At 32.4% G+C, this 13,984-nt stretch overlaps 1 protein-coding gene across 3 annotated transcripts in view; it reads right to left on the bottom strand.

Moving 5' to 3' along the window:
• LOC127702263 (uncharacterized) overlaps positions 1 to 13,984 on the bottom strand; it is a 249,338-nt gene that overhangs the window by 7,183 nt on the left and 228,171 nt on the right. For 2 of the 3 annotated variants that reach the window (XM_052206388.1, XM_052206387.1), the window contains 6 exons: positions 12,606 to 12,902; positions 11,383 to 11,520; positions 10,031 to 10,102; positions 9,375 to 9,461; positions 1,926 to 1,982; positions 836 to 930 (listed from right to left, as the gene is read on the bottom strand). In XM_052206388.1, the coding sequence (XP_052062348.1) occupies positions 836 to 930; positions 1,926 to 1,982; positions 9,375 to 9,461; positions 10,031 to 10,102; positions 11,383 to 11,520; positions 12,606 to 12,902 (746 nt within the window). The remainder of the gene's footprint in view (positions 1 to 835; positions 931 to 1,925; positions 1,983 to 9,374; positions 9,462 to 10,030; positions 10,103 to 11,382; positions 11,521 to 12,605; positions 12,903 to 13,984) is intronic. The other variant, XM_052206390.1, reaches the window with a different exon arrangement.

The following is a 13,984-nucleotide window of genomic DNA, read 5'->3' as shown; positions in this document are numbered from 1 at the left end:
CAAAAGTTTCTGTTGTATATTGAATGATACTTGGTAAAATATTTTAAAACCAAAAAAGTATTTTTGCAACATAACCAGAAGGGATGCTCAGAAAAAGACACCCGATCTACCTTAAGTTAATAAAGACATATTAATAGAGATATGACGGATAGCGTTTGAGTGCACGAATGGCTCCCACCCCATACGGTCGCATTACTAATAATTAATCACAGCATTTGAATGAAATGCTTTTCTAAGTTATAACAATTTTATTGGGATTGATGGTATATGTTGATAATAGTATATCAAATTGAATAAGACTTATTATCCACTAAAAGACTAATAGCTTAATTTATAAATCTTCCAATTACAAAATGTAAGTACCCGACCTGTTTTTTAAGAGGGGTGTTTTCTGGACACATTTTTTAATGATTCTATTGGCAACATGTTCTATAATAAATAACACAGAAAATAGATGTTTTTTGTAACTCAATATCGTATTTGTTTTTATCCTTAATTTTCTATTCACTTCCCTTAAGATACAAATTATTTATTCAAGAAATTAACAATCAATCAATGTATTAAACTAATGCTCTTATTAAGCCTTGACAAACGTAACAAGTGCTTATTACAACTTGTCATTAGCAATAAAAAAGCTGTAAAATATGTTTGTGCTAGGATGTATAATTCGTAGTTGTCATATAAAAATAAGGCTATACAATTTTCTTACTTTTTGAAGCATACATGTATGTTATAAACCATATTGCAAGTATCATTTTCTACACGTGATATAGGAATTTTTTTCTACACAAGAAAGACAAATTGCAAAGAAAAACATATATTAAGTTAAACAAACCCGTCCAGATGGCTTTGTTTTCAACGGTTGATGTATAAGCAAATCTGCATCGCCTTGATTTGCATATACATTGTCGTTCTCTGTGTAATCTATCTCTAAAAAATAATTAAAAAATCGAATGTTAATGGTTGATAGAAGATGGGTGTAGTATGACAATGAAGGAAACATTACAAGAAAATGTTATCGAAAGTGGACATCGATGATAGCTTACCCTTCCGGAGAACCTAGTAATATCACCCACTGTTTTTGGTGGGGTTCGTGTTGCTCAGTTTATAGTTTTCCATGTTGTGTTTTGTTTACTGTTGTTTGTCTTTTGGTCTTCTTTTTTTTAGCCATGGCGTTGTCAGTTTATTTTCGACTTAGTAGTTTGAATGTCCCTTTGGTATCTTTCGCTTCTCTTTGATGGTTTGGGATTCTTTTTTAACAAATCAAAATGTTGATAAAGATGATATTTTATTCAATGCCAAACATAGCATTCTAACAACTGATAGAAGCACAACTTTTAAGGAGATACACTCGGTCGCAGAGTCACAAAACATGTTTAAAGTCGCCGCATTTTTGCGCCTGGTCTAAGTCAGGAACTTCTAGCCTTTGTTAGTCTTATGTGTTTTTAAAATTTTGGTTCATTTGTATGTATTGAATTTTAGTGTGGCGTCTATTTCGCTGAACCATTATACGTTATTGTTTAGGGGCAAATTGAAGCCCGCTTCCGGGTGCTGGATTCTCTCGTTACGTTGAAGACCTATTGGTGACCTTGGGCTATTTTCTGCTCTTTGTTTGGATTGTTGTCTTTTTGACACATTCCCAATTTCCATTCTCTATTCTATAAGTATTTGGAGAAAATGACATTTGACCACACTATAAACTGTAATCGTTCACAAATCTACACACCAATACTACAAAATAAATCATCTTTACGATCAAATTTACAACTAACGTAGCTAACTGTTACTGATCCTGACGATTTGCACTCAGTCTAGTTCGAAAGTTTACTCGTCATAATTTTGGTGAAAAAAACATTGGCTCTAGCTTGTTTTTTTTTATTTGATTTTATTGTAATTTCAACATGACCACAATGTAAATAGCTTACTTTTATTTGATTTGTCCACAACTGCATATTCATCGTTTGCTGATTCAGTTACGTCTTCTGAAATACAATAAACTAGTAAATTGAAGTTATACTCCCTCCCCACAAAAAAAAACTAGTAAATTGAAGTAATACTCCCTCCCCACAAAAAATAAAATAAAAAGAATAACAAATAACAAATAACAAATAAAAAAGGAGAAAAAAAGTCGACGTTTGGTACGTTTTGTGAAGTACATGTATAGACATCATTAACTGTTTGATTTCCAGAAAAACAACATTATGATTTGGAATGAAGTTTCAAAAATAAAACGAAATGCCCATCTATGTCCATTTGGTGTTACATGTAAAGTTTATGGATAGTTGTTTCATCAAAAATCATACCACTTCAACTTATTTTTTTTTTTATATCGTATGCATTTCTATTTACATCTATATTAAGAAAAAATGTAAAACTAACAATTTAATTTGCACAAGGTTATCTCAATATAAACCAAGTGTAAATTAAAAAAAAAGGAACGATAGATGTCAGTGACAATCGTTAAACTGATTTCCGACTATATTTATTTTTACTATTCTTACTTATAATCGCATGTATCACTGAAACTGATATATAAATCAAAGACCAATACACCACATTCTGACTACAACCCAGAGTACTATGTTCGTTAATACACTTTGTGTTTATTAACTGACAAAGATTAAAAGGGGGGGATGAGATCATTTTAATTATTTGCTTATTCCCGTATTAAACTCATGTGTCTGTCACAAGTCAGGAATCTCGTCTGGTTATCTTATGTTATAATAATGCTTTGTTATTTTAAAAATTATTGTTGATGGCTGATATTTGATTTTTTTCTGCTAAATTCATTCACAGACTTTATAAAGTTTGGATGATTTAGAGATTTGTATTTTGTATAGACATCGGCCTATCGGTGAAGCCTGTATATTGCTCTATAAATATCTTTTGCTTAATTTTGTCGTTGGGTTGCTATATCATTGATATATCATATATCTCCATTTATCTGGCATGGTTATATGTTTCGGACATTGGCATTAAGCTCACTTTTGAGCTATTTCATATTTTCAATTTTTCCAATAGTTATCATGGTTATAGATATTTATAATTATTTCCGGTAGCTTGACATATAATTAAATACTTTTGACATAGTGTTTTGTTGAAATATTTTTCATTAATACAAATTTGTATACCACGAGTTGTCATATGTAAAAAAAAACAGTATTTCAAAAATTGACTCTTATTTCTCCCATAAAATTGTATCACATGATACATTGTACATGCGTCATTTAATCCTGGCTACTTCAGATCTATCAGAAAAACTGAGTTTATAAGTAATAGAAATGTGGTATGCTTGCCATTGAAACAACTAGACCATACCCGCGACATCGCGGGTCCGTGACTGAACTATTTTTAGCCTGGATTTTTAGAATTCGTATTGTCATTTGGCAAAGTCACGCTGATTATAAGGTGCACAGTTATTCCCTGTATAATGACGAAGTTCAGGAAGTTCAGGTGTGATTATTACCCGTTTTTATAGCAATTCCTGAATACACCGTTTGGTTTTTCGCCTGACAGAGGTGGAACGTACAGATCAGGTAATTTTGTGACAAATACTATTGGAATCGCTATCGGATTCGACCCGGAACTTGTTAATTATAGGTAATATTAATTATGTGGAAAACAAAAGGGCCTGGAATGGTGTATTTTTTTATAATATACACCATTGTCATATATTATTACTATATATATAATAAAATATTAATTTTCGCGAACCATTTAGGTCACAGAAATTCCAAAAAATGGCATCAGTAAGGAGAGTTGTACAAATGATGTGAATACACAGAACCCGGATCCAATTTATCTTTTACTAAAAGTATTCATCATTTTCTGTTTTGTATGTACTAACAACATTTCATTTTTCTACAATTTCGATTAAAATATTATAAAACCTGCAGTTCAATAGGTCACATGCCCCAAATAAACATTCCCCGATTGGTCGAACTACTGTGGCCTCGGTGTAAAGCAACGCAAGCCTCGATGTAAAGATCACGCTTCCAAAAATAGAGGTATGTCCCAACTTAACATTCCCCGATTGGTTGAATTGCTGCTCGATGTAAAGCAACGGAAGCCTTGATGCAATGAAGAAAAGGGGTTGACAGGATAAACGTAATCGTTATGAATTTTAACTTCATGGTTCTTATGCAAGCAAATTTAATAAACAATGATTTTATACAGTTGTGTTATTGTTTTCACCTTACATAGGGCTTTATTTCTGATCTTATTTCTGTGTACACAATTCTGAATCTACATATTTCACCTACATCAATATTAGGTAATCCGTTTGGACGATTCCATATACTATTATGTTTTAGGGTTTTATAGCTTTAGTGTCGAGTTGGTGTATAGTATTGAGGGCTATCTGCGAGAAATAAATCCTTTTTTCTGATGGATTAACTAAATTCAAAACCAATATAAAAATAGTTAACACATATATTTTATTTAACTGAGTAAATTGATCGGAATGTGAATGATACATAAACCTAAAATTCGTTTTGGTCTATCCCAGCGATGACATTTGCGCGGGAATTTAGTCCATTGACATCGTAATATAATTTACTTTGGATTGTAATTATCTTTAGATGTAATGTTACAGGATTTAATGTGAAATTATTTGTCTCTTCTTTTATAGTACACGAGTTTGACGTCAGGTTTGTACACATGAAGTCTCTAGTCTAAAAAAGCCAGTGACAGAAACGATAAACAGATAAGCAACTGTCTAGGGCCAAGTAAGGGAGGTGAAAAAGCCAGTATTACGCAGAACGATAAACAGTTACATAAACGGATCCAGGGGGTGGGGAAATATTTGTTGATTTTATAGGGAAGCAGGTGCGGATCCAACCATTTTATAAAAGGGGGTTCCAACTATGTGTCCCCATTCAAATGCGTTGATCGTCCAAAAAAAAGGGGGGGGTTCCAACCCTCGGAACCGTCCCCACGGATCCGCCACTGGGGAAGCATGACGGGAGTGGGCAACCCTTAGGTCAGTCAGCGGCCACCCTCCTTTTATGAAAAGTTGTGAATCCGCCACTGAGATTTATTTAAGCAGGTTTTCTTTGTGTAGATACCTTAAAATATCACCAACTGTGACTGAGTACACAATTTGATTCATTTTAGCTCATTAGCTGGGCTCACTCGCTAAAAAGGTTCATTGCGGGCCTGCTCACTGGCTAACATTTTACGATATTCATGACTCGTGAAGAAAAGCCGATACTCTATACATGTGTGTGAGGAGTAGTTATCAAGCTTGCTTTCGTCTGTAAAAACTGTCTTAGGCCAAGTTAGGGAGGTGAAAAAGCCAGTAATAGAACGATAAACAGATGATCAGGTTTTCTTCATATAGATCCCTTAAAATATCCCCCACTGAGGACACAATTTGATTCATTTTACCTCATTAGCTGCGCTCACTCGCCGTAATAGGTTCATTGCGGCTTACCGGCTAATATGTGCATAAAAGCTGATAACCTATACATACATGTACATGTATATAGTCAGATCATATGTTTTCGTTCGTTATATGAATTTGTACTATGCATGCCTTTTCAATGGAAATTGTGACAACAGTATGCATTCTTAATAGCACGAAAAACGATGAGAAGAGGATACATATGTCAACCAAAATTTTTCAGCAACGTCAAAATATGTGAGGACACCCTATCAAGATCTATTAAGCTTGCGTTCATGTTGCGTTAAAACTGTTTTAGGAAGGTGAAAAATACCAACAATATAACAATAAATAGATAATCGATATTGTAAGTGTTGAAAAGCCAATGGTCTACATATATACTTAAATATGTCAACCATAAAATAAAACTGATTTAATTTACACCACAACTGTTGAAAAAACCTTTATGTTTATATAACAGTTAAACTTATCTCATTCTAGTCCATTCAATTGACAGAATCAGTGTACATTTCATGAACTCTTTAATAACAATAATCATCATGGACTATTCTTTATAGCAATATCTGTAAGCCATTTAGGGATCTTTTGCATTCAAAGTTTAGTTTTAGTGGGTTTATTTTGCGAAAAAGAACTCAATTTCCAGATCAAAGTTAACATTTTCTATATATTTTGTTGTGTCAAAATGACCTAATGAATATAAAGGACAGTACCCATATAGACCCAAAAATGGTATATCACATTCTACACATGACATTTTAGCAGGAAAGACTGCCATTGGAGTATATAACTTTTAACCTGTGTATGTATAATTAAAATATAATAAAATTCATATCTTTTTCAGGACTTCTGATCGAACCATGTACATGTAGTATGGCATGTTTGTGAGATATGGTTTTGGTGGATAGGATGTTCATGAAGGACCTGTAGTACAAAGTATATCACTGGATTGAGCTCTTTGTCTAAGTGTATTATTAAAGTGCTTTGCTTTGAGCTCAGTTCATTGTTATGCAATTCATTCTTTGTGAAATAAAGATTTGACAGACAACTCTCATGTACAAGGATTTGTCAGGGTAGTATCCATTCTATGTACAATGTAAGTAATAAGGAGATAAAAGCATTTTATTATGATTTGAACCAAACATTTTTTGTCCTTTAACCAAATTTTAAAAAAAGAACAAATTTACCCGACAATGCTACACTCGCTACTAGCAATATGATGCTAGGTTGTTTTAATACATCTGTACTGCCTACTGATGACACGGTCCTGAGTGTAAATGGTCATTCAGTATGTTAAAAAAAAAAAAAAAAATTATAAGGCCTATCTGGCCTAATTGATTTCTAAAACTATATTTCATTGTACATGTTCAACATTTTTCATTCATTTGTTTATTTCTTAATTTGTGTGAATTAACATTGTTACAGTAAATGTTAATAACTACACTTTCATACCACAACAAATACTGTATTGGTATCACTTATATTTGTATCCATATAACAAAAAAAATTGAAAAGAGAATAATTTTGCAATACCTTTTTCATATTGAATACTATAACTTTTTTGATATTTAGACATATTAAGTAGATTTTCATAATACCCACTTGACATGCTTGAAATTCTATCAGATTACTTTTGGAGCAGTTATGAGTCTTTGAAGCATGCTCACAAAGGTTTTTTTGTTGATATCGTTTTCATATTGGTCAAAACTTTTTTTTTGCTTCGGCCAGCTTTGGAGGAGATGTTATCAAAGAATTGATAAAAAAACAACACAGAAGTTTACTTTCTAGCTCATCTAGCCCCAAGCATCATGTCAGGCATTTTCATTACTAAAAACCAATAAATGTCTTCTAATCTGAGAAACAATTACGACATTTTAACAAAATATTTTACTAATGATACTGACAATCCACCACAAAGTAATATAAATAGAACCATACAAATAGTGAGCAAATACATATAAAAAAGATGTGGTATGATTGCCAATGAGACAATTCTCCACAACAGACCAAAATGACACAGAAATTAACAACTACGGGTCACCGTACAGCCTTCAACAATGAGCAAAGCCCATAACGCATAGTCATTTATGTTATTTATGTACACAAAATAAACGAAAAACAAATATTATGTAACACATAGACAAACGACAACCACTGAATTGCAGCCTCCTGATATCATGTTCTCAGATATCATCTCCCATTTAAAAAAAAATCACATGAAAAAATGAACCTATTATGTGTTGCTCTCCTAGCTACAAAATTTATCCAAATTCAAAGATGTGGAAAATATTCTATCATAATCATTTGGTCATTAATGCAATTAGTGTCTCTTTCATGCCCTCTTGAACATAAAATCTAAATATTAAATAAACAACACTCTTCATGCTCAGGTTGGTTGTCATCGTGCAACACAGTTAATAACACCATATAGGAAAAACATAGAACTCCTTTTGTCATATAAAACACTGTCAAACATCCAAACATACTATCCACATTCATCTGTGTCCACACTTGTTTATATATAAAGTTAAATTCTGCTGGCAGTACGTCGACTTAGCATGCGCGAAAGCGTATAAGACGCGGATCGATAACGGTCTCCGAATTTGGTTATTTTCTCAAAAATTGGCGTTTTCTGTGGAAAAAAGATTGTTTCAAAGACAAATTTAAGAAGTACAAAACACTACATTTATACGTCATATCACAAATATTTCCGACTTTGAATGGTTTCAGAGGAGTTGCGGCTCAATGAAATCGGTCTCTTCCTTTAGTAGTATAGATTATACACCATGACTAAATGAAGTAGATGTAAAAAACTAAAGGGCAATGTACGGCCTTCAAAAATGAGAACAACCTATACCGTCTTAAGGCCCTGACATGAAAAAATGAAAAAAACCAACAACAGCCACTGAATGCAAGGTCCTGAGTTGATATAGGCACATAATTTATATTATATGGCGGAATTAGACATATTTGCGTTCTCAACCATTCAAACAACTTAAAACAGTGATTTAACTGCTCAACAAAAGAACAAACTGTAAAAAAATAACTTGGTTATGGCTGGAATCATGAGACCAACAGGAAACACAAGCATCATCTAACAGCCCTAGCAGTTTCTTTAACTTAAGATCGAAGCAAATTACAACTTACAAATGAATACGTTTCACAGACTAAAATACCAATCAGTACATATCCAACAGATTCAGTGTAAAGACATCATGAACAGTTAAAAAAAGCACGATCTTTTGCAATGTCAAAATAAAAGTATCGATATGATGTAGATCTATAAGTAAGTAAGCGTTCATAAATATATGGCAATACATGGTATTTAGCTATGTTTTAATTTATCAATAACAAACTAGATATTAATATCGATAAACATTATTCAGCTTTGTAAAATTGATACCCTTTATGTATAAGTTTATTCAAAGAATAAATAAGTTTATTGGTTCGTATTTAAATTTATTGGCTCCATTTTTATTAAACTTTACGATGTGACTATTTATTGTTTTAGGCAAGAACAATGTTCCAATAAAATAAAATTCTGCTGTATTTCAAATTTAATTAAAATCACTCATTCATCGATTGTCCCAATGGTTTATTTAACCTGATTTATATTAAAGTAAAAAGACAAAAGATTTTATGAAACAAAAAGCTTATTTTTCCAAGGAACTTCTTTCATTAGACAATAATATTAATAAAAAAATCTTCACGAAAATCACATTTTTGTCTAAGATACCATCTTTTTAGAGAACAATACAAACTGTGGAATAAAGACAATTCGAGACAATCATCATACATATTACATACATTGTATATGGGAAAAGTTATTGGGGAAAAAACTCAACAAAGATAGTTTGGTACGACATACTTGCGTTTTCGTCAATATGAGACTCATCTCTAATCAAAACAGGTTGGAAACCATATCAACTACAATCTAAGGAATTATAACATAATATTTATGACAACGGCTTACCTTTGTAGTGTACCTTTTTAGATTTAGATTTTGGTTTGACAACAGACGCATACTCGGCATTCGCAGGTTCTTTGGAATCTTCCTTTTCTATATGAAACAAATATTAAATCAATGTTCCAAACTTATAGATAAGGATAAGAGAAAAATTAACAAAAAATCGAATCTTCTTTGTCTTAGATCTGGTAAAAAAACCTAATAAATTATCTAGGAGTAATTATTATACGTTAGTAAGTTTTTCTTTATGTAATAGAATCTAATATTTGCGCTGTATACAAAAAGCTTTTTGCCAGTAATTAGTTCCAAAGGCTATAATAGAAAATTTACAATTCCTTCACATGTACATCGCCACTAGGCAATGTTGTCTTAGATAAGCATGATCACATGATACTATCATTTTACTTCTTCAAACTACACCGTTTTTACGATCCCCGGCAACAACCAGATTTGTCTTTTCGGGTTTGGTCTGTACGCTTATATTGTCTTATTTCCATGCCTGGACCATTCAAATAAATCACTACGAATAAAAAGCATTACTACAGTCGGAACATACAGGTAAAGCATATTACTAGGGCCGTATATACCCATGTATTATACCAGTCATGTTTGGAAATTAAATATAGTAGTTAAACCTATTTCACTTTCAAATTGGTAGTTACCCGTATTTCGCCGTTTGCTTTTCTGTTGTTCCTTATCAACTGCTGCATACAACACATTGCTTTCTTTTGGTTCTAAAATAAAACCTAATGCAGTTATGTTAATATGTTTGTTTTACTTTAAATTATTATGAAAGACATACAATGTTAAGTGGTAAGAATTACGTTCAATATCTGATTCAGGTCACCAGGTAACTTTCAAGCAAATTTAAAAAAAGTCTGTTTTGAACAATGTTTAAAGGTCACAGCTCACAGGTCCTTTTAAAGGAGACATCAGATTACAAGGTCGCTCGCAGAAACTCCCTACGGTCGCAGGTGGTATTTGAGCACGCTGAAGCCACAAACATAGACGCAGTAAATGAATGGAGCTATACTATATTGTTTTAAGTTGACATGTTAGATTTACTTTGCAATTCACTGGCAGGTAATTCGAAGCTGACCTTTGAGAATTTTGGCTATACGTTTTATGTCCGTGTCGTCCTTGTTGAAATCGGTATTGAAATGAAAATTTGAGTCTGCATTAAGGTCTGCATTAAGAATTCATGAATATGGGTATACTATTTGCGATTTTCCTTTTTCTTTCATTGAAAGGATTGAAATAATGATGAATGTAAATTAGATGTTGGCTGAAAGTTATTGAACAAACAAACAACACAAGCAACATATACAGAGGTCAAAAGGATGTCTTAAACAATGTTCAATCGTTTTTGCCGTATCACAAACGTTAGAATGTATAGAAACATCAGAGAGACAACAACATATGTTTAAACTCGTAATGCCTGACAAACAAATACTTAAAATCCGAACATGCTCAGAAAACATTGAAATTGATTGGTAAAAATATTGAATAAGAGGGTAAGCGAGGCTTTCCGAGCAATTATCTTGTTTTGTGTAACGAGTTTAAATATCTTTTCTTCTGTGTTTGTCTTTACTGTTAGTTGGTTTTATGACCTGTTATTGGTGGCAACCCCACTAGACTCAAGTCTTTTCGGTTTAAAGCTTACAATTTGGAAATATAAGGATTTTCTATTCCAGGAATAGACTACTTTAACTGTATTTGGCAAAACCTTTCGGAATTTTGGGTCTTCAATGCTCTTTAACTTCGTACTTTATTTTGCCTTTTTAACTTGTTTGATTCATGCGTCACTGATGAGTCTTTTGTAAACGAAACGCGCGTCTTGCGAACAAAATTCTAATCCTGGTATCTATAAGTTTATTAAAATTTGTGATACTTTATAGTAATGATAATATATTAAGCGGCCTCGACATTTTTTTCTGTGTTGTTTGGTTACGGTTTGACAGCATCACCTTTTCTATTACTCATAATCTAAATATGTTATATTTTAGTTACAAACCAGTTTTACTGCGTTTCTTTCTTTTGATGAAAAACACTAATAGAGTAATAACTATAATCAGAAGTACACCAACAACACCACAAGCAATCGGGATTGAATCGGAACCCGATTTCGATGGCGATGCTAAAGTAGGTTCCACTAAAATACAGATAAAAAGGAAATGAAAGAGTTGAAATGCATATACAAATATCAATCATGATTATACCAATTCTATCGCAAGATATATATAGCCAACCCAAGATTAGGCACAACTTATCAGATTTTTGCATTTTGGATTTCATTGCCTCCACTTTGTAATGAAACTGATCTACGACCTGTTTTGATTCGAGCCGCTCATTATTTAAAGGAAACACGCATCTTGTGTACTAAATAATAAGCTTGATATCTTTGATGATATTTAATTTCACTATATTAAAACAGTAAATTTAAAATATGCCTTAATTGATATGCATCGGAATCACTAGATAAACAGATTCCACTGAAAAGTATTCATATATATTATGATTTGACTAATCTTAAAAAGATAGTATTTACGTCACACAGATCCACATCCCCAATTATTTCAATTCTCATTAGCAACACAAAACTAAATCAATGAAACTTCTTATAATGTAAGTGTTAGCTGAGACAAGATAACTTTATGTCTTTTTGTGGAGATATTGACCACGATTAAAAAAGCAATTGTTAGTTATCATACTTATCCTTTAACTTTCCTTTGAAGACATTTCATAATTTAACGAACAAATAAAACTAGTATCATTCCATTCAAAATTATTGACGAATATCTAACATTTAATGCATTCGGATACCGTCCTGTATTTCACATTATTAGTATGTTTATTAAATCAAAACAAAAAAGTTATTAGTAGCGTTTCACAGGTAGGCACACGTTTATGAGCGAGAAAGTCATATATCGTTCACACGGACTCACGTCCGTCTTTATTCATATTAACTACAGTTTTTGAAAAAAATCTTCTCCCTTAACACCCCTCCCCCAAAACAACCTTCACAAACAAAACCAATCAAACCATAAAGAACTCCCCGAGAAAACCCCTAAAAAATATGTAGACCCCCAAAAAAACAGAGAACAATATTAAAAGAAAAAACAACCAAAACCAAGAACAAGAAAAAATACAATCAAATGACCCACTCCCCCAAAAACATTAAGGGAAGAAGAGGAACAAGCAACTATTTTGAAAAATCCATTTGGTTCATAAGCTAACCTTTTGTTTTGAAATCCAGTGATGCACTCCTGTTTCCATGTTTGTTTGTTGACCTTACGATTACGTGATATTGCTTGTTTGCTGCAAGATGATCCAATGTGTAGTATACCTTACTCCCCGTCGTAGACTCTCCAGTATGTACTTCTTCCCTTGTTTCCCAGTTGTCATTATCTGTAGCTTTAAAAAGGACGGAAAATGTTTGCTTGTGTCCGCCATTAAACCCAACAATCCAGGATAAGTTTACTGATCTGAATGTTATTGTCTCGACTGAAACATTTGTCGGTGCTTCTGGCTTATCTGAAATTAGGAATTAAATTACTATGGAAAAATCTATGGATTTCTTAAAAGTAAACGGAAATCTACTTTATTCTTTCTCAATCACCAACTCATGAAGTATCCTAAGATATGTATTAGGACATACTTTAAGAGTATATAATGACCTTCCTGTGATTCATCTAAGACTGTAAATCAAAACAGTATTAAGATAGACCTAATCGGAGTACTGTCCTTATCTATGATAAGTTGTTTTAAAAGCATTCTTTCCAATTCTACATATTAAACATAATGCATTTAGTTTAAATTCAAATAGTAATACCAAGATAATTACAATAAAAGTAATAATTGTATCACGTTTATCCTTGTGATAACCTTTTTTCATAGATGATCTTATAGATTCAAAAAAACCAATAATCAGATAAGTGGACTTATAGGGAGCTGATATGGGCTTTCTGTGTAATTGCAATGGGAAAGTCATATCTAAGCAAGTGCTAAATGTCTTAGTTTTAGGAACCTGATTATGTTTTGCTCTGCATTCGAATATGCCTTTCCAATGGCTATATTAGAAGTAAAATCTCGTATTGAATATGCATGAAATATCTGCCACTTGACAAACTAAGCCAACACTAAACGAATTAAGGTCTCATTGAACAATCAACAGTTTTCTTTTCTTTTGGTGTTTGTTTTTACTCTCCTTTTTTAGGATCTTCATTTGATTACTTACATATATGCTATTTACAAACAAAAGATGTTGCTAATATACATGAGATAGATTATAACATAAACTGAAATTACAACGAGCAATCTTACCAAATGATACCCCGCCCTCAAAAAAAAAAGAAATAACCACGTTCATGAAGTGCTTCAGGAATTTTCACACCCTGAAAATATTTTGGATCAAAAACAAAAAAGCAGATGCACAATGGCATTCTATGGGTTAGATTCTGAGAGAAAGATTCAATAAATTTTTTTCAAGGATTTAGGAGGATCACAAATAGAGTATATGACAAAGATTCGGAGAAAGATTAATTAAAGTTTTATCAGGAGTTTGAGAGCAGACTGTATACAAATGTTCATTTTAGTGTGCAGTCATGCCAAAACTA

This window comes from Mytilus californianus, unplaced genomic scaffold (assembly GCF_021869535.1).
Source record: "Mytilus californianus isolate M0D057914Y unplaced genomic scaffold, xbMytCali1.0.p SCAF_5, whole genome shotgun sequence".
Classification (NCBI taxonomy): domain Eukaryota; kingdom Metazoa; phylum Mollusca; class Bivalvia; order Mytilida; family Mytilidae; genus Mytilus; species Mytilus californianus.
Note: the sequence above shows the minus strand (reverse complement) of the source record. Positions and strands in the feature narration are given on the sequence as shown.